Raw genomic sequence first — 24,716 nt, forward strand, 5'->3', positions numbered from 1 at the left:
CAGTGAGGCCGACTAATCCATTCACTTGCTGGCACGTTTCGGGGGAATTTCACGTTTGAGCGACTGTGACAGGGTCTTAATGAATGAAGTGCTCTTTACGGTGTCGTTCGGAATGGGACAAGGGTGCCTGTTACATATTCAATTATTAGATTCAAAATTCCCCGTGAGTGTATTATGGTCTATTTGGACTGGAATGTAAACTACTATTGAATTATAGGCAGTACTAGGATAACTTCTGCACCTTCTGTTAAGGTGCTCCATTATAGCGAGGGCTTTAACAACTTTTACCCGTTAAGAACGTCCTGTTCCAAGTGTGTTTCTTTACTGTAACTGGTAAACGATCTTGATTTGCAGAATGAATATCAGGAACTTCTATCTAGTTGAGTGCCTCTTCGTCATCCAATTGGATTTACAGCCTTTACCCACATCCAGATTCACCTAAAATCACATATATTAATGGGCTAAGAACCTGTTGAGCCATATTTACTGCAAAACAAAAGTCATTGTTCGTATCTTCAGTACTCCTCAATGCCTTCAAAATACTCCTTCTGTGCGTCTCCCCAACAGGCAATCGTTAAGCTCCACTCCACAATCCTTTTAGTAGTTTCTTTCTTCAATTTTCAACCACTTTTTCGTGAACGCGCTACAGTTGCATTGTAGAAAGTAAATTAATCGTGTATATATTTTGAAGTTGCTTTGAAAACACAAACGTTCCCGCGAGCGAAACGCTAAAACTGAACAGGCTGAAAACTGCCAAAGCTTCCTTACCAACGGATACAACACTAGCGGCGGTCGGTTTTGCCCGTGCCGCGCTTGCCGGCGAACAGATGCTTCGGCTTAAGGTCCGGTATGTGCCGATCGGCCTCGCCCTTGCGCGACATCTTCGTAACACGCTTCGCAATGTCGTGTTTTGCCATGACCTTGGCCTTCGCTTTAAGCTGTTACGAAGGGAAAAAGAAAAATAAAACTGTTACCTTTTGCTATCCAACAAGAAAACGAACCCTCCGGTGCGCGGGCCCCCACTTACCATAACATCTTTGATGCCGAGCTCGTTGCGTGGCGTTTTCCGCTTGAGCGGCAGCCCGGTCGCCTTCCACACCGCGCTCGATTCGCGATCCTTCTTGGGCGTCTTTGGACCGCCGACCGCGGGCACCACGCTGCGCTTGACGCTGACCTGGTTCTTGGCAAAGTTCGTATCCTCCGTGCCGGACATGTCCAGGCCGAGGTTCTCCATCGTTTTGCGCAGATCGTCCGCCTTGCGGACGCGCACCATCGCCTGCTTGTGGCGGGGCATAATCGGCCGGCCGCTCTTCTGGGCCAGCTTGCGCGCGTCCTTCAGCTGGAACCGGCGCAGTCGGATCTGTTTCGCCATCTCGCGAATTTCCTGCAGCGTTTCGTCCATGTTGAGCGGCGGCGGCTCGTAGAATCCGGAGTCCATGCGCAGGCCCTCCTCCCGCTCGAGCTCCTCCAGCTTCTCGAAGATGTCCGCATCGATGTAGTCGGCAATGTTGACGCCGTTCAGGAACTCGGGTATTACGTCGTACCGCTCCTCCTCCGGGATGGTGGTGTAGTTCTTCTTCAGATCCAGCGTGTACTCGTCACCCATCTCCTGCTCGATCTCCTTCTCCAGCTTGCGCTGCCGCTTGGCAAGCTTTTCCGCGTTGGCGGCACGGGCGGCCAGCACCGTCTCGGGAATGCACGCCGGTCGTTCCACGCCGTCGCGCTTCTCCGGCATCGCCACGTGCAGACGGTTCAGCACGCCGTCCAGCTTCTTCGTCTTCAGCTTCTGGTCGACCCGGTAGCCGAGCAGGCGCTCGCACGCCTCTACCTTCACCTCCATCACGCCCTCCTCGGTGGCGGTGGACATCTCGAGGATTGGAATCACCTCCCGGTCCTCCGACAGTGCCTCGATGATTTGCTGCTTGTCTGCCGGCAGCTCGTCGAACTTCAGCACGTCCGTCTTGTTCAGCACCAGCACGAGAGGTTTGTTTGCGAACAGTGGCTTGATGCTGTCGAACAGCTTCGCCTGCTCCTCGATCGAGTGGCCGCACTGTTCCGACACGTCCATCACGTACATGATGCAGGCGCGCAGATGGGCCATCGCCGTGATGGCCTGCATTTCAATCACGTTGCGCTCCTCCAGCGGATGGTCCAGAATGCCGGGTGTATCGATCACTTGCCAGCGCAGGTACTTGTAGTCCATGTGGCCGACGTACAAACTCTTCGTGGTGAACGCGTACGGCTGCACATCCACATCAGCCCGGGTCACCTTGTTCAGGAAGCTGGACTTGCCCACGTTCGGGAATCCGCACACGATCACTGTGCGCGTGTACGGATCGATCGACGGCAGACGGGACAGATGCTGCCGGACCTCCTCCAGGTAGGTCAGGTTCGAGGCCTGACGCTTCATGATCGTGGCCATGCGACCGAGGGCCGCCTTCTTCAGCTGCTTGCATCGGTACAGTGAATCACCAAACTTCAGCAAACGGACGTAATCCTTCGCCACACTAAAACGAAGCATTATTGAAACAATTTCATCACGTTGCAACAAAGGCAAACTCCCACAACTCTTCTCCACTCACGTATCGATCAGATGCCGGGCGGTGTTGAGCTGTCCGAGGGCAAGCTTGTAATGGTCCTTGTCGTACAGCACGTTCATCAAATCCGCATAGAACGGATGCACATCGTCCAGCTTCGGGAAGTCCTGGATGATCTGCGTCAGCCGGTCGTGGAAGTTCTGCTGCGTGTACTTCACCTTGCGCATGTAGAACGCACGGATGCGGCTTATTTTGTAGTGCTTGTGTACAACGGTGGGCGTCTTCCGCTGGGTCTTCGATAGCATAATATCGATGAAGGCCTACATAACAAGCAATAGTGGGGGAAAAGCGCAAACAGAAGCCAAATTAGTCCGGGTACAGAAACCGTAAACATCAGTATCACGAGGCACACGACCACGTAAACAAACAATCGTTTCGGGCAGGAAAAACACTCCTCACCCTGTAGACTTACCTTGGCGGGCGGCACCACCATGATCTTTTTGAAGTTGTACAGACTCATTTTGATGAGTTTTGGGCTGTAATTTTTCACAAATAAAGGAAAAATTCAACCACAGCACTATCCGAACACCGACAGCAACACGCGGTTTCGGAACGAAAAGGGCTTTTGACAGATGACAGAGAAGGGAGATAGCGATAGGGAAGTAAAGAGAACAACAAACAGTAATTGACAAAATTATGCACTAGGTCATCAATTTCAAAGAAGACATTTGGCCTCGCAAAATTTGTAAGTAACACAAACGATGAAGGTTAAAAAGAATAAAATTTCCTATTTCATCATGATTTGTCTGCATGGAATTAAAAACGTTGCAAAAATAGCGATAGTTTCCAATCAAAAAATATTCCACTTTCTGACTATCACTGTGCAGCTGTCAAAGGAAGTTCGCCATGTTTTCGATGTTATTTTGACTTTCGAATAAACTCCGAAAATTCCCAAATAACAGTTTATGATTATTCGAAAATAGTTCCAAGTTCAAAAATTTGAATTGACAGTTAAAAAGTTTATTATCAGATTGTTTTTAAATACAGATTGTCCACAAGATACGCGGCCACATTCGGACTCAGAGATACGCGGTTTTCTTAGCGGTTGACAGTTATTCGAGCAAATTGTATTGTCTTAACACATCATTTGTCAAATGTAAAATTATTTCTCTTTGGAACGAACTTTGAAAATCATGTAGAAATGTGCAAAATTGTAACCCTAATTCATAATCATATCAAATAATTTAAAAAGTGGCTAAAATTACTATAATACACGACAATTAGCAATAATTTAGCATAAAACTGCGTAATTAGACTTACGTGAAAATTTGAGATACGCCTCAAGTGTCACAAATCCTTTACACGCTAATAAGCAGGGTATTAAACGGTTCAAGCTCTCAACCGGAATATAAAAAGATTTAGCGAACGGCAAACGACGCATGTATTCTAAAAATAGCACAGAAACTGGGTGAGCCATCTGCTGGTAGAATAGCCACACAGTGGAGCTTTCTTCTTCCCCCTGTACATCGCGGAGGGCGGTGGCAACGCTTTTTCGCATGCGATTTTATCGGACGGCCTGTCAAATTTTTATTTGGGATTTGACAGATAACGTCGGACGACGAAATCATACGAAATCGCACATCCGACATTATCTGTCAAATCCCATATAAATCTCGTTTAGATCATGATTAGATGAAACTTGTCGAAACACATTACAAGAAAAGGACAGCAATATAATGATGAGTTAGAATACGCCATCTATTGAGCAAACCAGTCAAGCTCTGAGGCTTTCATTTTTTTATGGATATTTGATTTTCCAGTCGTTTAAACTTAATCTGTGGGGCTTGGAATATCACTTTCATCAGGCTAGAATCGGATGAGTGGTCTTCTTACACCAGATTAGAGACGATAGTAATTTCATAGCAACAAAACGTACCTACATATTTTGTTCAGACTAACGCTCCAATAACAAACATTTTCTTTTCTTTCACATTTTTACAAGACTACAAGAACACCTTTCCATCCTTTGTTATATTCACAGTTTATTTTAGTTTCTAGTTGCTAACCCTTGTGCTTTACTAGTTCGTTTTCAGTACGTGCGAACGGTTTCGCGATCGCTCGCCACAGTTCATTTCTACCCTTCAACGAATCACACGCGCTGCTACGGTGTTTCATTATTTTGCTAAATTGTGTGCGTAAAAAAAAATAAGTAAAACTTCCATAACGGGTTCTAGCAACACCACTCTCATACACATGCACACATGGGTACGCTTTCTCTTACACACTATTTTGCATCGACACAACTGCAATACGAGACGACCATTTCTTCTAGGGGTGGATGGATAGGGGAAGGGAACGAGATGGATGGGGAAGGAATGGGAGAGGTGAAAAAAAACATTTCAAAGGGACGATATTAAATAAATATAAAAGTATTAAAATTAGCGATACTTTTTACAGTGCGTTGGCAATTAAGAGCGGACGGGCCACATAGCGTACGGCCATCTGGTGCGACGATCACGATCACCCCCGAGAGACGATGCTGCCACAACCACCCTGGGTGAACACTGGCACACACTGGGAAAGGGTGTGGAGGGGGAATGGGGTGGTGGAGGTGGGTGAAATGTTTCAATCATATTGCAGTTGTGTGTGTTTGCGTTTTACACACACTCTCTCTCTCTCTTTCCGGCCCTTCTTCTCTCTGTTACAACAAAAGATTTGTGTCGGAAAGTAACTTAGAAGCAGTTAGGAAGTTAAAACAGATTACAGCTGGCAGGGGCGAGGAGAGTAGAATACTAAACTAGAGCAAGTCTATCGAAGGTACCCATCACCTGACTTAGATCCGGAAACGTGAGCTTGAGAGGATGGCAGGATCGTCCCCCTGCCCCGGACGTGCTCGATCGAGTGAAGCGATCGAGTCGAGCCGAGTGTTGTGCTACTGCAGTAACAAATCGGAGGGCACGGACACCCCATTACGTGCTAAAATATTCTAGTAAAACGAGGAGTTAGTTTGTGTTTGTTGTTTGTTTGTTCCAGAGACACCCTCAGGAGCGGGTCAGCTGGGGCAGAATTGTTGACTAACTCCGTCGCCCAATCCGCCCGTCCGAGGGGAATTCCGTCTCTGCGATATTAGCAAAGCAATCGTATTAAACGCGGAAAGGAAAAGGGAGAGAACCATCATTCGCATTCACGATGAAGATTGCTTCGGTAATACCTGTCAATAAACCTATGTTTCAATTTCGTAGTACTACTACGCCTGTCCACTAAACGCTAAAATCTTGTGCCGTCCCTAACACTGTCCCTAAAGCTACACGCGAGCCCTGTTTTCCCTCCCCGTGCGATCGTCGCACGGTCGTTCGAAAAGTAGCGTTCGTTTTTTGTCGCTTTTTACTCCCTCGCTTTTGTCACCGAGCTCCTCGTCAAAAACAAAAAAACATCCCCAGGAAGGCATCACAGATTACGAATCCCCTGTACGGCCGTGGAAGATTAGCTGCTGTGCGAGAAGGCGGTGTTCGTGTACGGGCCGCTGTAGATCGAGCTGCCCGAGTGCGACACGGACTTGGTGCTGCGGCGGGCCACGATGCACATCACCGCGAGGACGACGGCCAGCATCAGGCAGAGGCCGGCAATGGCTATGGCAACGGCGAAACTACGCTGGGACACACAGATGGCATCGTCCGGTGTCTGCAATGAAACGGAAAGAGAATGCCCGTGTGAGTGAGTGACTGTTGGGAAGGGATATCGCACCGATTTGTTGTACCTTCTCCTTCAACACCGAATCGGCATCGTCGCTCAGCACCTCCGCGTTCTCGTTGACGTGCAGCCCGGAGAAGACTTCGATCGTGGCCGGCTGGCCCTCCTCGTCCGTCTGGCGCTTGGTGCGTCCGCTCTTGTTCGTGCAGGTCGGCGTCTGAGGGAACAGTGGGGGGAAAAGCTCATCATGCTGTCAAACGCATCACCGCCCTTGGGTCTCCACTCTGCAACCACTTACCTTGTGACAGTCCGGATCCTTCAGCGCGCACAGCTTCACGTTGCACTGATAGTACACCGAGGATGTGTACGGGAACTTGTGCGCCGGAAAGGTAACCGTCGCCTTGCTCCGGTCCGCCGTGTACTCGAACGGGCCAAGAATCTCGCTGTCCAGCGGGCAGCCCTCGTCGCTGATCAGCTTCTGCTCGCCCCAGCCCAGCCCGTCGCGCACCAGACAGTCCGTTACGTGCAGCCCGTACTCCTCCTGCTGATCGATGTTGATCACCAGCGTGAGCGGATCACCGATCTTTACGTTCTCCGCCAGCTTCTCCCCGGTGAAGATCTTCATGTGGCAGCCCGGCATTGGTTTGCCGGCATCCTGCTGCTGCCCATCCTCGCCGCTTACCGCCCGATCGTCCTTGCCGCTGTCCATCGAGCGGCCATGCTCGCGCCGATCGGGTCCGGCACCTTCCGCACTGGTCAGCGCAAGCGGCCGACTGTCATCGGCCGCCTTGTGCCGGTAGGAAACATTCTTCAGCGCTGCCTCGCGGCTCTTGTACCGGCAGCGTACGTGGTAGCCCCGCCCCAGATCAGTGACCAGCTTGAGATGAGGCTGCAGAACGATCGTGTTGAAGAACTCGATGCCACCGTCCTCCTGTGGATTGTACAGAAAGAAGAAGGCGTTGTGTGAGGAAGAAAGTGAAAACCTTTGCCGTACTGTAATCATGAGGAGGAGAGGGTCGTTAAAGGGTCGTGTTTGGTGTTCAATTTCGTTCGATGCTCATGACTCTCCAGGGCGAGGTACTCGGCAGACGGCTCCAAGTACTACCAGGGGGTATTCCAAACCCCCTTGGATAGGTATAATCGAAATCGCAGTACAGTACACTTACAGGGCGGCGGGCTGCCGTAATGAGCTTCTGTAATTCGGTAATGAAGGTATTCACCTTTTCTTTCCCACTTCTCTGCACCGTTCCGAGAGACTCCAACTCCAATCCGCCATCTCCCCGGGTAGAAATACCACAATATAGCAAGAAGCTCCCGCCGAATGTCTGGATCGCAAAGAACGCTCACCAAACATTGCACAACTCGTGAGCAAAAGCACTTTAATTAGCACTATTGCGGAAAGCGGCTCCATGGTTTCGATTGAGAAAAGATGCAAAAAAATACGCGGCCCAAGACTGGCCACGAAAACATAACGCCTTTCCAGACGGTTTCCACACACACACGCGCGCGCTCGCGCCTCTTGGGAGCTGAAGGTTTTGTTTTAATGAACTCCGCGTCATTAGCGCCGCCGGGAAGGAACGTAGGCAAGCGGTTTTCTTGCTGCTTCACAAACTGTTGCAATTTGCCGGTAGAGCTGGCTGCCAGTAGCCAAATTATTGCAATACTTCGCCACTGTTTGAGGGGGTGAGGAATTTTTTGGAGAGGAAGATTTAGGCACCACGTCCACGTCCTCCAAGAAGATGGCTCAAACCATCCCTGGAGCGTGTTAATGCTCCACCCTACAATCATTCAAACTGCACATTAAATCATCAAACAAACTCCAAACTGTACGATCGAGTTCATGACCCTCTTCCTTCTCAATAATACCATCGTATCCTTATTTGAATATTACAGGTTATCGACAAACTCCCGCCGTCTAACTGTACCTTCCAGCACAGAAAAGGAAACAGAAACTCCCAATTCTGCAACCTGCCAAACCGAATGACACTGTATCCCGATCCAATCGCTCCAGCAGGTTTTCAGCTCACTCTTCCACGTTCTACTTCTTTCGTGGCAGTTCTCTCCCGCCCATCGGCGCACTTTCGATCAACATGTAAACGGTTCTTTTGATTCTGTTTTCAATTAGATCTCTACCTTGTTGCTAGGTGCGCTCCGTAGTTTTCTTTTTTCGTTTGGAGAAAATTGTTTCATCTAACCCCCGGTTCCGAAGAAAAAAAACGTTTAGGAGTCGATTTCTTTCTCTACTACCTTCGTCTACATCTTCTGGAGTGGGTTTTGGATGGTTCCAAGCGCCAAGTTTAAGTGATACAACACTCACGGTGTTTCGGGTGGCTGTTTCGGGGCGAAGAAATCGATCAAACTGCTACCCCAATCCAGCAAACCCAACCACCTCAGGTGTGAGAAATCAGGTTCGGCAAAATTAATTTACGAATTTCTGATGAATCATCGGCTCCACCGAATGTGCCAGCGGTGTGAAGGTGCCACACACATCTTTACGAGAGAGAGAGAGAGAGAGAGAGAGAGAGCTGCGGACCAGATTTGATCAACTCGGTTACGGTTTGCCACCCGGTTGTCCTTCTTGCTTCGGCAGCACAGGTTGAGGACCACACCGCCCGATGACAGCCGTTACGCTCGGTCAAGCACACTGTTGCGTGGAGTAGTAGTCCCACGTCTACATATCGCCGTGTCGGAATCAAAGTTTTCGAGAGGTAGCGGAATTCTAGGTCCGCACCGGGAAACGGTAATAGCTTCAGTCAGTCCCCCTCCTGGTGGGGCAAACATTCTATTTTGACTCACGGTTAAGATTGAGAACACGCAATCAAAAAGCCCGTGCACGAGGTGCATGGGATGTGAAAAGAGAAATTTTCCGTCCGTCCGCAACGAAAAACCCTCACAGTGACGGTTGACAGAACAATGACGAGAACCTTACCTCACTTCCGGAAGAGATATGAGCCCCTGTGGGATGGGCTTTTAATACAGATTAAACACTGTTTCGTGTTTACCGTTTTTTTCCACTCCGTATTCCCTCATCAACATCATGACCCTTAGCCTAAAGCAGTGCTTGAGGGGGGCCGCTCAAGCTGCTGTTCTGTACAACGACTCTCCACCACGCGAAGAAGAACGCGCGCGCGTTCAAGACACTTGAGGTAATTATTATCTGATAGGTGACTTCCGTGTCGGATGAGAAACGATCGGTCCCACGCAACACAGATCGCCCCCGGGCCTCGGGCATCATCATCATCATCTTCAGTCATGACTCGAAAAGCATCGCCCCGGCAAAGGGTTTTAGGTGTAGCGCCGTGTATGGGTCATCTTTTGTATTTCTTTCTCTATTTTGCACTGTGGGATGTCGTGTCGTTTTGATAGACAAACAAAAACAACCAAACCCCACCGAGACACAAATCGCTTTTTAATTGTGTCCATTCAGGCGATAACAGTTGGAGGGTAGGGAGACCACTAATGCACCAAACCACACGCTGCCAAACGGCTGACGTTTCCTTTCGCACGGAAGCCATTTTCGTGTCGATTTTGAAAGCAAAAGTACACTCTCGGCAGAGGAATCGTGACAAACAAGCCTATAAATCGATTGAAGTAACCACATTATGACAGCAACAATGTGCTTTTGGAAAGGCATTTGACGTTACAAAGCAGTGTATTGACTTCGATCGCTCGAAGTGCAACAACACATATGAGGCGTACCGCTCATCCCGTGCACAGGTGGCGCAAGCCTGATGTACTGCTATTACCCAACAGCACGAAATCATCCACCTTAACAGTGTGTATCAATATTCATGTACCGGTGATGTTCCGTGATTACAGTGCGCTTTCCGTTTCGGAAGCGTTCAAGTCGCTCGGACATTATTCAATCGTCGTAGTTCCTACGAGCATCAGGTAACGCAATCCACGGCTACTGGAATCAGCCAACCATCCACCGGAGAAAGTCCACCAAAGTCCATCCACCCGCTGCACTGGCGTGATAACGACGATATATGAGGCCTTTCACCAAACAAATTGGATCGGATTCCGATTGCTATTCGATTCCGATTGCTATTCGATTCCGATTCACAAACAAACCATCCGTGAACGGCGATTCGTTTGTGATTCAATGCCTATTCTTTCGTCTTCTTCTCGAACTGATAGTCGCCTTCTACAATGGCCACAATATCAATCGAAGTGTGAGATTGGTGATTCAAGGTCATCAGAGGGGTGGTTTAGCATTTTGTTAAACGCGTTCGCTACTTTCTCCTCGCACTGCGTGCGATGATGGCCACAACTCGCGCAAACGAACCAACACGTACACAGGCCGGTCCGAAACAAACAACCGTTACTCTACCGGGCCAAGAGCCCAGCTGACCCTCTTTTGCGATGGCTCGGCCGGCAGGGCTTTTCAGCCCGCTTCTAGGCCAGAGCCTACACCGATCGTGCAACCCGGTCCCGGGGTAGAAAGTACCCGATTGTGGCGGCCTCACACAAAACGTTTTCTCCCCCCCCTGGGGACGTCTTCTGATGGGAGGGGAGTGCAGCCAAAGCAACGCGTGGTTTGGAAAAAAATGAGGTTAGGTCAGTCGCTCTGGAACGTTTGCTTTTCCACGCTCCCGGGTCGCGGCCTCGTTTTTAGCAGGCGGCGTTCCAGAGAGCGCAAGAGCGTGTTTTCCTGCTGGGATAGATTTTTCTCCCCCCTTTGATACCAAAATCGATCTGCATTCGATCGGGGTGTCGGACATGAGAATGGAAGCCACGACATCGTGGTAGTGTTCGCCCGCCCGGGTGCATGTGTGCTACTTTACGTGCCGTGCTGCTCCCGTGATCATGTCCCCTTGTGCACGGTTTACGTTGGACAAGCGAATGGAAAACCGGGCCAATCCGGGAGTCAATCTACTTTGCTAGCTGCCGGCGGCGCGAGATGGAAAATGAGGCAGGCATAGTCCACACAATCGCTCACTGCTCGACATCGTGCCGCATGCATTGTTAAGGGGGAATGAGGTCACCCCGGCACAACGGCTTGTGCCGGGTGTTCGATTAAGCGGCTGAGAATGGAGCAAACATGTCTACAAAACACGTCCGCTTTTCGTTGCACCCTCGAGCCATTTGGTGACAACGAGGGCAGCCTGCACAGCCTCATAGGCACGCATCTTATGCGCTTGTGTCCGCGTGTACAGTTATTTACCGTGCCCTTAGGTATCCCGCTGCTTACATTGACTCAACTGTCCTCTGCGATCGTATCGTGGCTCCGATCGTGAGGGTTTTGTCTCGCTCAATGCGGTCTCTCCAAACCTCCCGCAGGCAGGATCGTTTAGTCAAATTATGCAACCCATTAAGACCCATTAATAAGTGTTGGTTTTGCTCTTCTGAGGGCCCCGTGCAGCCCTGAACAACACAAAGGCCCCCCTTCTTCTCGAGAGCCTCGAGCGTCTAAAGTACACAATTATCACAATTATCCGCGTGTTGCGTAAGCCAAACACAGGAAGTTTTCGGTGATCTTGTGCGCACGCCATAAATCTTTTCGCACAACCCATTCCATAACCTATTCCACCTACTTCCCCACCCGCCAGCACTGGGTCAAGTTCTAGCCTCCAAACCCTTTCGGTACCGTTAGCTGCCCGTGCCCTGAAGCGGGCTGATTTTTATACCTATTTTCCTCACCGTCCCTGTAAGCGCAGGCCAACTCCAATGACTGAAGATTCGTGGAGCAGAGGTTCATAAATATTGACGAAAACATGACAGGCGGCAGCAACAGTGCCACGGGGCTGACTGCTCCCGTCAAACCCACGAACCCACGGACACGGTTTTACAAGCCATCCATCCGTCTTGCGACGTTTCGCGGTGTCTTTTCCGCCTCTGTTCCGCTGCTCACCGGAACTCTTCCACGCTACACGCTGCCCAAAAACGGGTGAAACCCAACCGACGGCCGAGTTGCGTTCCCGTTGTGTGACCTTTTTTCTTTCGCTGGTTCCCTGGCTCGCGCGGCTTCCCTTTTTGCCTGGAGCAGCGTTGAAAAATTTCATTTCCGTATCTGCTTCCGCGTGTGTGACATGCGCGCTGATTGTGGTGGGCAAAGGGTGGGCCAAGGAAAGAATGAAAGAAAGGGCTCTTTGGCTTTGTCTTGAAGCTGACGGTCGCTTGAAGTTGCAGGCGTATCCAATCATCTCCCGGAATGTGGACTTCAAAATGTATCCATCGTGAGGTTCGTCGTCTTGTTGAGAGATGGGCAAAATAAGAGGCGAAGCGATTTATGTCAAGCATAGCTCCGAACGATCGTACAATGTACCATAATGGTTCTCGTTAAAGGAAGATCGTGCCCAAGCGGGAAGGTTCCGACATTTATGATGATGCCCGGTTTTGAATTGACTTTGTCCTCAGTTCTTCTACCGGCTCCACACGCTTCAGAACTCCGGGATCAATATTCTGCGTATTACCTTTTACAGTTATGTTTGCTTGCTTGTTCGGGATTTCACTTCACTCGGGGTTCTCTCTATTCTCATAACCCCGTAGGTCATTGCTAGCATAAGCGCATAATGCCCAACCAGCGGAACATAATAATAAAATTGTTTGTTTTGATGCCGAGTGATAATTGAAAAATTAATAAGATCGTCCAATCATACGCAGGCAGCGTGGTTGCTTCCGCCCAGAAATGATTGCCAGCCCCGTTGCCGTCGGTTGGGCGGCGGGCGTCGAAGCAAGAGGGCAAAATAAAACGGCTTTACTTCCCTTCCTTAGTTTTTTTCACTGTAGAACAGCGCATTTGTTCAACTATGTAACGATTTTCTGCCCCTTTTGGGAACTGTGCGAATTAAACGGAACGTCCGTGTGAAATTTGGACTCGTTGTACTTGTTTGTACTAGTTGGAGCTTTGCACAATCTCCAAGGCTTAGAAAATGTACAAAATAATCTAAAAAAGAGCAGCTGGACGTACATGACGAGAGCTCGCAACTCAATTGCTCCCCTTACACTGCAGTGAATGGTAATTTTTCTTCAATTATCTCTACGGATCTTGCCCCACTCGCCTTTGCCGCTGCAACAGTGTACGGTTTCTTGCTGACTCAATAGGCAAAACTCCCGGGCAGCCGGGTATATCAAGAATCGCGAATGTCACGCAACATTGTGGGCAGTGAAGAAGGAATGAACAAAAAAACGCTATCCAATCCGAGAGAGTTTGCGCCCTTGGGGCAATCCGTCTTGCTCGCTTGCAAAGGCGGAAGTAACGATCTGATTGGCAAATCTGCTTGCCAGCAAGAGGGATGTTGTGCGATGCGGGTATGCGGGTGATGTCCTATTTTCCTTGTTCCCGCGCTCCTTCACCGAGATAGTGGGAGCGGGAAATGTCCCATTTTACGTTCGCGCACCAACCGCCCGAATGGACGATTTTGAGGGTAAATCGCGGAAAATTATCCCATGCACACAAAGGCCCCATCTAACGGGGAATGTGTGCCAGGGGAAAGGGGGGAGCAAGGCATGAAGAGGGAATCGACAACCGACCTCGTCCATATAAGACCAATTTTCCGACCCACTTACGAGCGTTTAACGAATGGGGAAGTAGTTGCAGAAGGAGAGATCAGAAGAAAAAAAACAGCCAACAAAACGAAAAACTCCAGTAGCAAAAGCGACGAACCCGGACTGGAGCACCATTGCTGAATGGGGAGAACCGTTTGTTTGTATCATTTTTTTTTTTTGCTTTTCAGGCTGATAAAGATCTTAGTTTAAAAAGTGGGATTCACCTAGCAGGGCTGGTGGCCCCTCGGGTTTGAAAAATGTGGTGCAGAACTATTAGCGACAGCTTGTGCAGGAGAAAAAATGGCAATGAAAATAAATTAAACCCCCGTTCCCCCGGGCCATTCTGTGGCAGTAGAGTTCCGTATGCTTTTCGGGGAAGATTTTGTGGAAAAGGAAACGGAACAGCGCTTCCCATACGTTTAGGAAAGAAGTGTCAGTGAAAAACAGGTCCACTCCAACGCAAGTATGATGACAGACAAGTTCCCACAGCTGAAGCCTTAAAACTGGAACAAACCACAACCGTCCGCTACTGAATGAAGTGATTTATTGTGCATAAAAAAACGGTTTAAGCCTTCTAAGTCGAGCACAAGTCAAATGTCTTCTAAATTGAGTCAGTCGCCACAGGCTTGCTTGCTGTGATACCGTACTCGTTCGCTTGCGTTATTATTATGCATTCATTTCGTGGCAAGAGCAACAACGTTTCTAAACCCAGAACAATGTAGGTTGCACGATTGTCACGGCCGCAAGAAGAATTGGACGATCTTGATGTGAGAGCTCGATTTTTCGTTGCTGATTATGTTGGAGATTTGTGCTCCAGTTTCTTTGTTGTGCTTGTGCTGTTCGTTTGGGAGAATGTGTTAACAGTCTTTGCATAATTGCAGAATCATTTTGCGTTGGAATGTTGGAAAAAGGAATTGGAGCGGTTGGTTTTACCGACATAATGATAGGCTTTACGATTGTGTTAATCGTAGAGTGAAAGAGTCATTTAAACAAGTTTTGGCCCGCTACCACTTGGTGTGATCATCAAAACGATCTAAGAAGCAACGACAACCCTACACAAGAGTGTGATACCAATAGGACAAGAACAGGCGGGCTTAATATTTGCTTTGAAAGTTGCTTTGTTTATTTCCCCAAAACAGAACCCTGGCTTAGAAGAACAGAAACCCGTTCTACCAGAAGATCAAGGCTACAAAATACCAGGTTTAATGTCATCGTGTGATATTCATAATCTCTCCAAGCTAAGAAACGGGCCACAGGCAATAAAATGCTGATTTTTCTCTCTCGGTGGAGTCTCGATCACGATTCACTTTTTTTTTTGCAAGATCAAAACAAGATCTTCCGCAACATCTCGCAACACCGACATCTCATCTGCCATAACGCCGTGTGCCGTGACATAACGCCGTTGTCTCACTGGCCGATCAAATCATAATCAAAGCAATGTTTGCCCTCCGGATATCCGCACAAACCGCGAGGTGAAAGGTGTTGCACGAGTTGTCGTGGTGCCCCGAGGGGGGTGACGTTGCCACAGCTTTGGAGTTGCTAGATAATCGATAGCCAATTCTCCATTCGGTTACCTCAGTTTATTGGAACGCGAGCCAACTCTCACCCGAACCGAAAATCTCTCAAATCCGGACATCTCCGTCTTGCGCAACCCGCGACTGTCGATGAATTACTGTGTACTGGGCACGGTTGTTTTACCCATTTTTTTGGCCTTCTCAATTCTGTCTTTTCCTTTTCGATTTTGAAGCAGCCTTGTTGATGCTGTTTTTGTACCTCATTCAGTGTTTTGAGCGTGTTGGACTCCCGCACGAATGTCGCTTTCGACAGCAGACAACGCCGCAGAAATGTCAGACTCAATCAACAACAGTCGCTAGCCGACAGCTGCTGCGGACACCAACACACACAGCCACAAGGCAAAGACGCAAAATGGCAAACAGAAGGGGAAGAAACTGGTTCGCGCGAAAATACCAACCGGGTGATTAAATAAAGGTCCAACCAACCAGCAGCCGTCCAACAGACAGACAGAGTCTCACCGAAGCAAATGCGAGAGTTGTACCCGGTGGTCATTTGCCCGGCTCGAATCGAGAGGATTAATCACGACTTGGGGGTGAAGAAGGAGTACAGAAAAAAAACAGATACTATCCCTATTTCTTAAGATTCTTACCCACTTGGTTCTGCGACTCCTGCTCGGGACGGCGCAAAAACGACCCAAGGGGAGTGTACGTTAAATCGATTCCAACGCAACGCGGCCCCTCCCTATACCGAACACCAATTCCCATTGTCAACTGGCCTTCCGAGCTGCACGGCCCACACGAAGTCGCTTTAGTCGCTTTAAATGTTCGTACCAGGCAGCAAACGACGAGAAAAAAAGGCCACCGCCACCACCAAACAACCTTGAGGACGATTACCGCGCCGTGGCGCCTTTCGCGGGCAGCAGAACAGACACACGCGCTAACCCGGGCACACACTGGGCAACGCGCGTTATGAAATCCGGTGCGCGGACCTCGGCTCGCTTCCTATTTTGGTCTGCGGCACAAAGGTACGGCGACGCGCGACGAAGGTTTTTGCTTAACTTTTCCACCCTGTAGCTGCCACCCTGTTTCTGTGCGTCCGAGGATAAACTCATTACCATCTGGGTAGCAGGGGGAAAAAAGCTGGTGAACCGACTGCAGCAGCATCCGAACGAAGGGAAGAGACGAACCGCCATTGAACGCACAGACTCATTTGCATTTTGGATCATCTTTTGCGCGTGCTGGTTAAGGTCCAGCTGTTTACACAAAACGCTGATCGTTAAGTGATGATGATCGGTGCGATACCTTCACCGCAAGCTGGTGTAACAGTAGCAGCTCCGGTTGTGTGTGAGTGAATGTTGAAACTTGCAGCGTTTGCATTGTACGGCTACAGAAACGAGGTGTTAAGGTCTGGGCGTGCAAGTTCTAAGGCATTGAGATCATTGCACAAGCAGACATCATTTACGGGAGGATGATCACATCACTTCTCCTCGCAAGCAGATGCGTGCTAAACCTCTCTGCCAGATTGCTTCTTCTGTCTGGAGGTTTGGTTTTTTTACCAATGCTGCTTCAACAGCAAACATTGAAACATTGAAGTAAACAAAAAGCCATAATCCCGACACAAAAACCCACAAGAAAGACACCACAAGAACCTATGGATAGACACTAACCGACGGGCAGCACGAAGCATCAGGATGTGAAGGTGTGCGCGCGCGTAGAATTAATGAAGGAAATCATCCGACGATCCTCACCGCGCGTCCCTTCACCGTACCGGCGGCGAATGGGCCATACCGGTGTGTACGGTTCCGTTCCGTGGTAGTCGCTATTTCTGTACGTATGACGCGATCGCGGCGTGTGTACTTCGTTTTGGTCATCGTGTTCGCTTGCACAGCGTACCGAGGCCGATCATCATCGGATCGTTTAAAAGCGATAAACCGATGGCACCCACCTCGTGGTTGGGGCAAGCGGCGTGAAAGACGAATATTAATATGAAAAGAGTCAACGGAGCGAAGGTAAAAAATTGTGCCCCTTTGTAAGGAAATACTTCTCCACCTGAGTCATATTTGGTTAAGGTCTTTAAGGCAACACGAAGATGACACTGTGCCTTGAACGACACATCATCGTAAAGCGAAAGACCTTGTTATATAAAATTACCTCATACACAGCGTGAAGCTCCATAAAAGTGGACGAACTTAAACGACCTTCCACCAAACGAATGCCACACAATTTTGCAAAGCCTTATACTTTTTCTGCGGTCCCTTACGACGCAAAAACGACCCAAAACGCCGAAAAAATAATGGGCAATTGATCGATTTACAGCCCCGATGACGGACGGACAGTGTTGGTGACTCCCTCCCGCGATGACTCGTACAAGGAAACAGGAAGTCTTCACCTGGTGGGTGTTTGCGTTTTTGTCTAGTCGGTTTCCCTTCTGCTGTCGATTAATTTTGTTTCGTTTTTTTTTGTGTTTAGAGGGTCTACGAGACTTTAGGCAGAACGTCACGTCCACGCTTGGATGGAGGCGTTGAGAGAGTTAGAGAGAACCGAAAAGAAAAACGCAGAACAAGAGGTTGCTATTATACCTTTAAAAGCACCATTTGACGCGGAAGAACTTCAACGCTGCGAAGAAACCAGAAGCGACGAACCTCCGGCAAGTCTATTCTGTGCCGCATGATGTCATCGTTCGGGGTAATAATGATGGAAATTATCATGCTCTTTATTATCGCAGCTAGCGCATTGCGACGGCAACCGTACAACTGCCATTTTGAGCATATCGGGGGCGCGAGATTTAAGCAAATCCCGTTCTAACCAGCAGCTGAGAACCGCCTTTTCCATGTACAATGCACAACAGCGTACGCGTACCTCCATCCGGACACGTTCCAAGACAAAAACGGTAAGCAACCGATCTGTAACTTATGTGTGTGTGTTTGTTTGTGTTTGTGGCTTATCGTTGCGTCTTCCAATGGTGGATGATTATGTGGAGCATTGCAAACCGGTACCATATGTACCGCCAGCTGTTGCCACTCTATTTCAGGGCTTGAGGCGGCGGCGCATATGCATGAGTATACGCATTAGAATCGATTCATAACGAATTAGGCAAACAGTGCTACCGTACGACTCACTGCACGACTCTGCCTTTTGCGTTGAGCACGCAAGGCAAGTAGGTTTGATGGTGTTATCATCGACTTAAAAGCATCATAAGTTAGAAATGCTCTTAACTGGTGGTATTAACGAGGCGTGAACTACGGTAAAGTCCAACCAAGGTGCCTTCAGCATGAAGAGACTGCCATGTTAGGGAATCTAAGGCAACGTGTTCATATGGAGTGTAAAACAAACCAAATATTAACTTATTTCTGTGAAGAATTGTTCAATACTGTATCAGTATCAATTTTTATGATGAACCAAAGATCCAATGTTTTTATGTCATCTTAGTCTCTTGATATCACCACAGTACCTACGTACTACGTACGTACTTTGCCATTTCTAACTAAAATACCTTCCACGTCTAGCGCAACACGCCTGATTGTGATGCGGAAAAGCATGGCGACATTCCGCACAACCGCCATGTGTGAGCACACACGGTGTAAATATCGTTTCCACCAGCCACTTGGTGACATTCTTTTGCAGAGAAAAAAAAACCCAATCTTATCGCAAAACCGCCAATGATGGATTGGAATGTGGTGGGAAAACTGGTCCAGCCAATCGCCCGAAAGGCGTCATAACTACGCTTCGCATTGCTTCCCTTCGGTTGGTTCCCCTTTCGGGCTGAGAAGTAGTAAATAGAAATCGAATCATTTGCCCTTGTTGGAAAAAAGTGTAGCAACAACAACTCGAATCGATCGTAGCCCAAGAATAGCATTCGCCGCTTGCTTGCTACCGGCCGCCTGCATTCCAGTGTATCTATTTTCACTGCAGCAAAACCGCAAACGTGTCACCGCGCCTCCAATAAGTCAACCAGGCCACGGCACGCTTTATCCCCATTTTCCAGCGTGCCACTCAAGGGCGCATCGTAGGCGCATCTTTCTACCAACAACACACACAAATAAATGGGTGGCTTTGTCTCAACGTGACACGTATTTTTGTTTTTAACGCTTCTGAATTTGCATATTCACGCTGACATTGAGCTGACGGAGATGCGGTGATAAGGCAGCTTCATTTTGTACGTGGGCTTGATAGCTGGCCCTTAGCATTGCGCAATCGATCAAATTATCACCTCACCACGTATAGCCGACGAAATTTAAAGCTTAATGATGTACACGACGACCTCCAGCCGCGGCAAATGCCATTTATATCCGGGACCAACCGTGTTTGACGTAAGCCTTCTCCTCCTCCTCCGCGCGAAACGTCAACAAGATCGGCTTAGTATGATGTCAGCTAGAGCTGGCTTAGAGTGTATTTGTGTGTTAAGTGTGCGGTAAACTACTAGCCCGCAGGAAAGTCCACATCGCTTAGAACCTGTACCCTGCCCCTTGTACGTACTGGTGCGTGGGTCGTCGCACTCGATTGGCAAGACGCCCACCGCTAGAACGCTAGAATACCGCCCCTGTTCCACTTACCGTCTCGATCGGCATCGTGTTGCAGCTCTTCAGTGGCAGCTTGTAGCGCAGCGGACCCTCCTGCTCGTGGTACTCGGTGAGGCAGGTCGAATTTTTTGCCAACCCTTTCGGATACACCATCCCGCTGAACTGGCCGTTCAGGTTGGCCGGTGCATCCTTGATGGTGATCAGCATCGAGCCCGATTGGCATTGTATCCGCACGGTCGGTTCCTTGGTGAATATCGTTGCCGAGCCTGAGGAAAGAGAGGCAATGGGAAGAAACATTGGAGCATGAGGAATTGTTCTGTGTATTCTCGAAGTACCCTTCACCCTATAAGGACCGTGTGTGTGTGTCTGTACTGAGTCGTGCGGGAGGTAAACGGCGAGGACATGCCATTGAACTTTCTGTCAACCCACTGCGGTGGAAGATTACATCGTCATCGGGTAAGCTGCTCATGAGTTCGAACTCGTGACGGTATTAATCTTGCCTTGCGGCGACCCTGCCGAAGACGACATTGGCGACACCAAGCGCGCCTTCTTTTCGGTAAGTTCGCTTGCGGGGTTCGTCGCTTGTCGCATAAAGTCTTTTCATTTTTGTTCGTAACGGACCAACATCCCAGCCCGGTTGGAAATGCGACACGGATGAGTTTTATTACTTTGGGCTGTCTCCACCTCTTTGGAGAGAGGAAAAGAGAGAGAGAGAGAGAGAGAGAGAGAGAGAGAGAGAGCAGTAAGAACAGCTTAAACACACAACCACATCCCCCTTGTTTCGTTTTTCAAACCACATCAAACGAAGCCTGTAGGTTCTTGGCATGGGTTTAAGGTTTCGTGTTCGCCTGCTCGCTCGACTCGCCGTTGCGGCTTTATTGCTCCCATTTATTTTAATGTCCAAGCTGTTATTGTAACTCCCCTCCCGATGTGCTTGTTCAATATCGAACGGCTTGGCGCAAAAGGTTCGTTTTTTTTGCGTGGACGCCGGGGTGGGATGGGTTGTAGAGTCTCTGCTGTCCCTGCTGGCGACTCGATTATGTGGCGGCGTACGGAGCGGCCCACAAATACCAAAAGCAGGGAAACACGCGCAGATCGGGAAGCGAAACGAATTCAAAAAGAAACGTAAGCCTAAGAATGGTGAACCATGCGTGTGTGTGTGTGTTGGTGTGCTGCTGGTTCTTCTTCTGCACATGGACACATTCTTCTGGCTTGGACAGTGCAGTCCGCGAGTGGGTAATAATACACCCCTTAAACGGTTACACGGCAAGCGAGAGAGTGATATATCACAGCAGCAGCAGGAGCGGCAGCAGCAGCCACCGCGAGTGTGCCACTGTCGTTGACCGCGCGGGGCGGCCGCAAGAGCTCAAAGTTCAATGAACGTTCTACACGAATATTGAATTACTGGGAAGACTCGCCCGAACGTGGCCCGTCACGTGCACATATATGAGAGTCTTTGTGTAATAGCAGTTGGTGGTTCACTTTCATCTCACGCTGGCGCATTCTTGGAGGGTTAAGTGGGTGAGTTTTTTTTTTTTTTTTGTTTGCCTACCGGATTCCCGACGTCGCTTTCTCATTAAACGACCGTTTTGCTGGCGGTTTTCCCTTCCTTTAAACCCGAATGCACACTCCAACCAGTTGCAATCAGGGTAATCAAGGAGGTATCACATGCACATGCCAGGGAACGCCGTACAGATTTACGATCACTCTGGCGTTCTGGCGATCGCCTTCTCAAAGGGGAATGATTCTGGTCATTATATCCACCCTGGTTTTTGTTGCCTACATCTACCTACACCGAGCGGGTATCGCGAGCTGGCCAAGATTTACGCATTTAATTAGCGCTTTTTGCGGTCGGCAGGGTGGAGGCCAGACAACAACAAAAAGCTGTTCACCGTTCATCCCGTTTGCTCGTTAGCGCTGGGCGAGGTGTAATCTTGCGAAAATCATTTGCCCAGCGCAATTGCATTCCAAAGCAAAGGGGCCTAATAATTGCATTCCGTGCGCGGGTCGCCCGTATAGGATGTGCACCGATTTGAAAGCGCAGAACCTTGTTAAACCTTATCGGGAGCGTGCAGATATGCAGATAATCGTGACACAATCAGCGCAGACACAGGATAAAGCTTACATCGTTTCGCTTCGATACAGGTCCAGGTTCGGTTGTATGTAACGTAGGTCTCATTTCCATTCTCACCCCGAGCAAATCAATGTGATGTGTGATAAAGTCGGCGAAGCCACCCCGTTCGGGGCAAACCGTCCCATTCTCACGGGACACGGGTGTTTTACGACCTACGCAGTCTAACGGGGGTTTTCGCTTCTTCCTCCTTTTGCTGGACGCACTGAAACACTGACCGTAAAGAGCATTGCTACAATTATACGCCGCCACACACACACAGTTCTGTGTGTAGAAAATGCAAAATAAAGGGAAAATGGTACAGACACACGCACTTCCACCTTCAAAGAGGTTGAGCACACTAAATGGAGCCTCCTGTTTTATTAGTCTTTTTTGTGTGTGTTCTGTTTATGTGTGTGTGTGTGTGAGAGTAATTTGCAATCCCTTTCACCTGCTTGTGGCTGTGTGTCTATGTGTATTTTTACACTCCTTTTATGAAAGTGTCTATGGTTTCGAAATAAATTGCAACAATTGTAGCTATTGCCCACCGCCCAGTTCTTGCTCGCCCAGTTTCAGGGGCGATCCAAACCAAGAATCTTCCTCCCTGCTCCACGACCAGCTGCAAAGCAGCTCTTGCATCCGGTTAACTGGGCAGGCCCCGCCCGGCCCCGGTATCTGAACCGGGAAGCCGGTAATGGATCGTTAAAAGTGGAAGCTATTTTGAATTGAAGCCGCGTCGGAAAGCGTTTAGCGCCAAGATGAGGAGAATATTGATTTATGGCCTGGCGATGCATGGCGGTGTAGCAGGGAAGCGTTTTGGGGAGTTTCCCTAACGGTAACTGGAAAGGCGATCTGTTCTGCTGGAGCTGCGAGGTTTGGTGCGGTGGAAGAGTGAGAAAAGTCGCACCTACTTCCCGCTCAACCTGCGTCCTCTAGGCTCTAGGAGGTGTAATTTCTGCAGGCCTGTTTTAATGCAGCTTTTCACCTTCTCTCAGTTTTGTATTTTCAAATAGAAAAGCTAATTTTCTCTTCGCTCAAACAACCTCCCCAGTTTTACTCTCACGGTAAAGTGTGTTTTCGATGTGCGTAGGCTAATATTTGCCTTCACTTGCGTCTTCAAATAATTCGAATCCATTGTCGTTACTTAATGATTCAACAAGCTTCCTTCGCCGATGCGGTTTCACCTTAACATTCAATTACATCACACACCAACACCATTGGGTTAGGATTTGTCACGTGCATATTCGACCACTCGCTTTCCCGTTTTGTCTTTTGTGTACATTCACCCATTCATCCGAGAGAAATGAAAAAAAAAACTGAACTGGACAATTACGCCATACTTACGCTTCATGGATGGAATCTGTGCGCCATGTGTGAAAGTTGTTATTGTCTGCGAAAGAGAAAAAAAGGAAAAGAAAGAGAGGAAATGTTAGATTTGCTGTTAAAATTGCTAATAGATAATGGGGCAGAGGTGGGTGCGAAAACAGCAGCTTGTCATTTGGATGAAAACGTGGAAAACGTCGTCCCATTCAGCGTGTGTACGAGGTGAAAGATACACAAGATAAGCACACACACACACACACGCGCGCGTGTCAACGTTACTAACGGACAAGCGAAACACATAAATTTCCTTGCCAGTTGTAGCCTTTCCTTCAGTTTTTGTTTTACACGATCGAACGAACGTGTGGGGAAATCTCGCCCCGGAATCTTCACGGCAGGGATCATCGCGCCCGCCATTGGGAGTCGCTCGTGTCCATAAATTTGCGTACCGCTCGTCCTCTCGTCGCCCAAAGGTTCGTCGCTTGCCGTTGCGAATCGCGCGCAGTGTGTGTTGTGCTGTCAGCGGGCTTAATTTCGTAGCGGTTGAGTTAGAAATTATGAGACACCTTTCAACTCCCAGCAGCTCCAACTCCGTACGAGAATAATGGTAGCGGTCGACCACTGCCTTCCAAAAACGGGGAAGGTAATGTGTGTGTGTGTGTGTGTGTGTGTGTGTGTGTGTGTGTGTGTGTGTGTGTGTGTGTGTGCAGTTTTTAGTTTTGAAAGTAGAAAAACAACTTCTTGTCTTGCTGCACAGCACCGGGAAAAGGGCACTACTCGCGATCGAACGTAACGATCGGCCGCAGCGCCGCGGCTTGACTCACGAACCGTCAATGCGGCCTCGACTGGGCGGCCCTTCGGGTAAGTTCTTAAGCGCTACACAAGCGATACTTATCGGGCAGGCAGGAAAGTTCACGACGTCGTCGTCGTCGTCGTCAGCTAACGCCCGTGCTCGGCATCCTGCTGGGGCCTGGGACGGGGAAATAAAGGCACAACACGACACATGAAACACTAAGCAAAGGGGAACAAACCATTCCCCGCGGACGTAATCGCCCTCTAGGGTTCACTTCAACTTAGTTGGTATTGTTCCGTCGTTGCAGCAAAAATGTAGCTCAAAGAAAGACCCACCACTCGACCGAAAGGGTGGTGACGACAGGATGCGACCTGCCGGCGGAGCCAATCCACCCAACTGATCGTATGTGCGAGCGTGGCGTTTTTCACGTGAATATGTCAAAGGGCCAGCGCCAAGCAAAGGTTTGCAGGCCTCCTAACGGTTTACCCCTAGCTTCAGCTCCGCACTCCTTCCAGCCAGGCCGCCATTGCCCGAGGTTCTGGGTCAAGCCTTCTTGCGGCGCAGTTTTCTCCCGCAGCCTGTGCAGCGGGCTTTGGGTCACCGTTTTCTATTCTTCCGAAGCGAACAAAAAGAACCTTCCACCAAATGCAGTGATCACGACTTCGCACCGGTCGGGAGTTCAGGCAAATTAAACTAATAACAATAATAGTAATAATAATAATAACAATAATAGTAGTGATG

General features: G+C 49.0%; 2 protein-coding genes across 4 annotated transcripts in view; both read right to left on the bottom strand.

The window, feature by feature from the left end:
• Nucleotides 1–649: 649 nt before the first annotated feature.
• On the bottom strand, nucleotides 650–3,172 carry LOC120949254 (nucleolar GTP-binding protein 1). Its single transcript, XM_040366435.2, has 4 exons — nucleotides 3,010–3,172; nucleotides 2,583–2,857; nucleotides 1,028–2,507; nucleotides 650–938 (listed from the first exon to the last, which is right to left on the bottom strand). The coding sequence occupies exons 1-4, from the start codon at nucleotides 3,055–3,057 to the stop codon at nucleotides 783–785; spliced, it is 1,959 nt and encodes a 652-aa protein (XP_040222369.1). The 5' UTR covers nucleotides 3,058–3,172; the 3' UTR covers nucleotides 650–782.
• A 1,387-nt stretch (nucleotides 3,173–4,559) lies between these two features.
• Nucleotides 4,560–24,716, bottom strand: part of LOC120949198 (cuticlin-3) — a 41,009-nt gene continuing 20,852 nt past the window's right edge. For all 3 annotated transcript variants that reach the window (XM_040366312.2, XM_040366311.2, XM_049607873.1), the window contains exons 4-8: nucleotides 23,207–23,252; nucleotides 19,786–20,018; nucleotides 6,526–7,158; nucleotides 6,295–6,444; nucleotides 4,560–6,218 (exon numbers count right to left, since the gene is read on the bottom strand). In XM_040366312.2, coding sequence (XP_040222246.2) covers nucleotides 6,021–6,218; nucleotides 6,295–6,444; nucleotides 6,526–7,158; nucleotides 19,786–20,018; nucleotides 23,207–23,252 — 1,260 coding nt within the window. In that variant the 3' untranslated portion in view covers nucleotides 4,560–6,020. The remainder of the gene's footprint in view (nucleotides 6,219–6,294; nucleotides 6,445–6,525; nucleotides 7,159–19,785; nucleotides 20,019–23,206; nucleotides 23,253–24,716) is intronic.

Source organism: Anopheles coluzzii, chromosome 2, assembly GCF_943734685.1.
Source record: "Anopheles coluzzii chromosome 2, AcolN3, whole genome shotgun sequence".
Classification (NCBI taxonomy): domain Eukaryota; kingdom Metazoa; phylum Arthropoda; class Insecta; order Diptera; family Culicidae; genus Anopheles; species Anopheles coluzzii.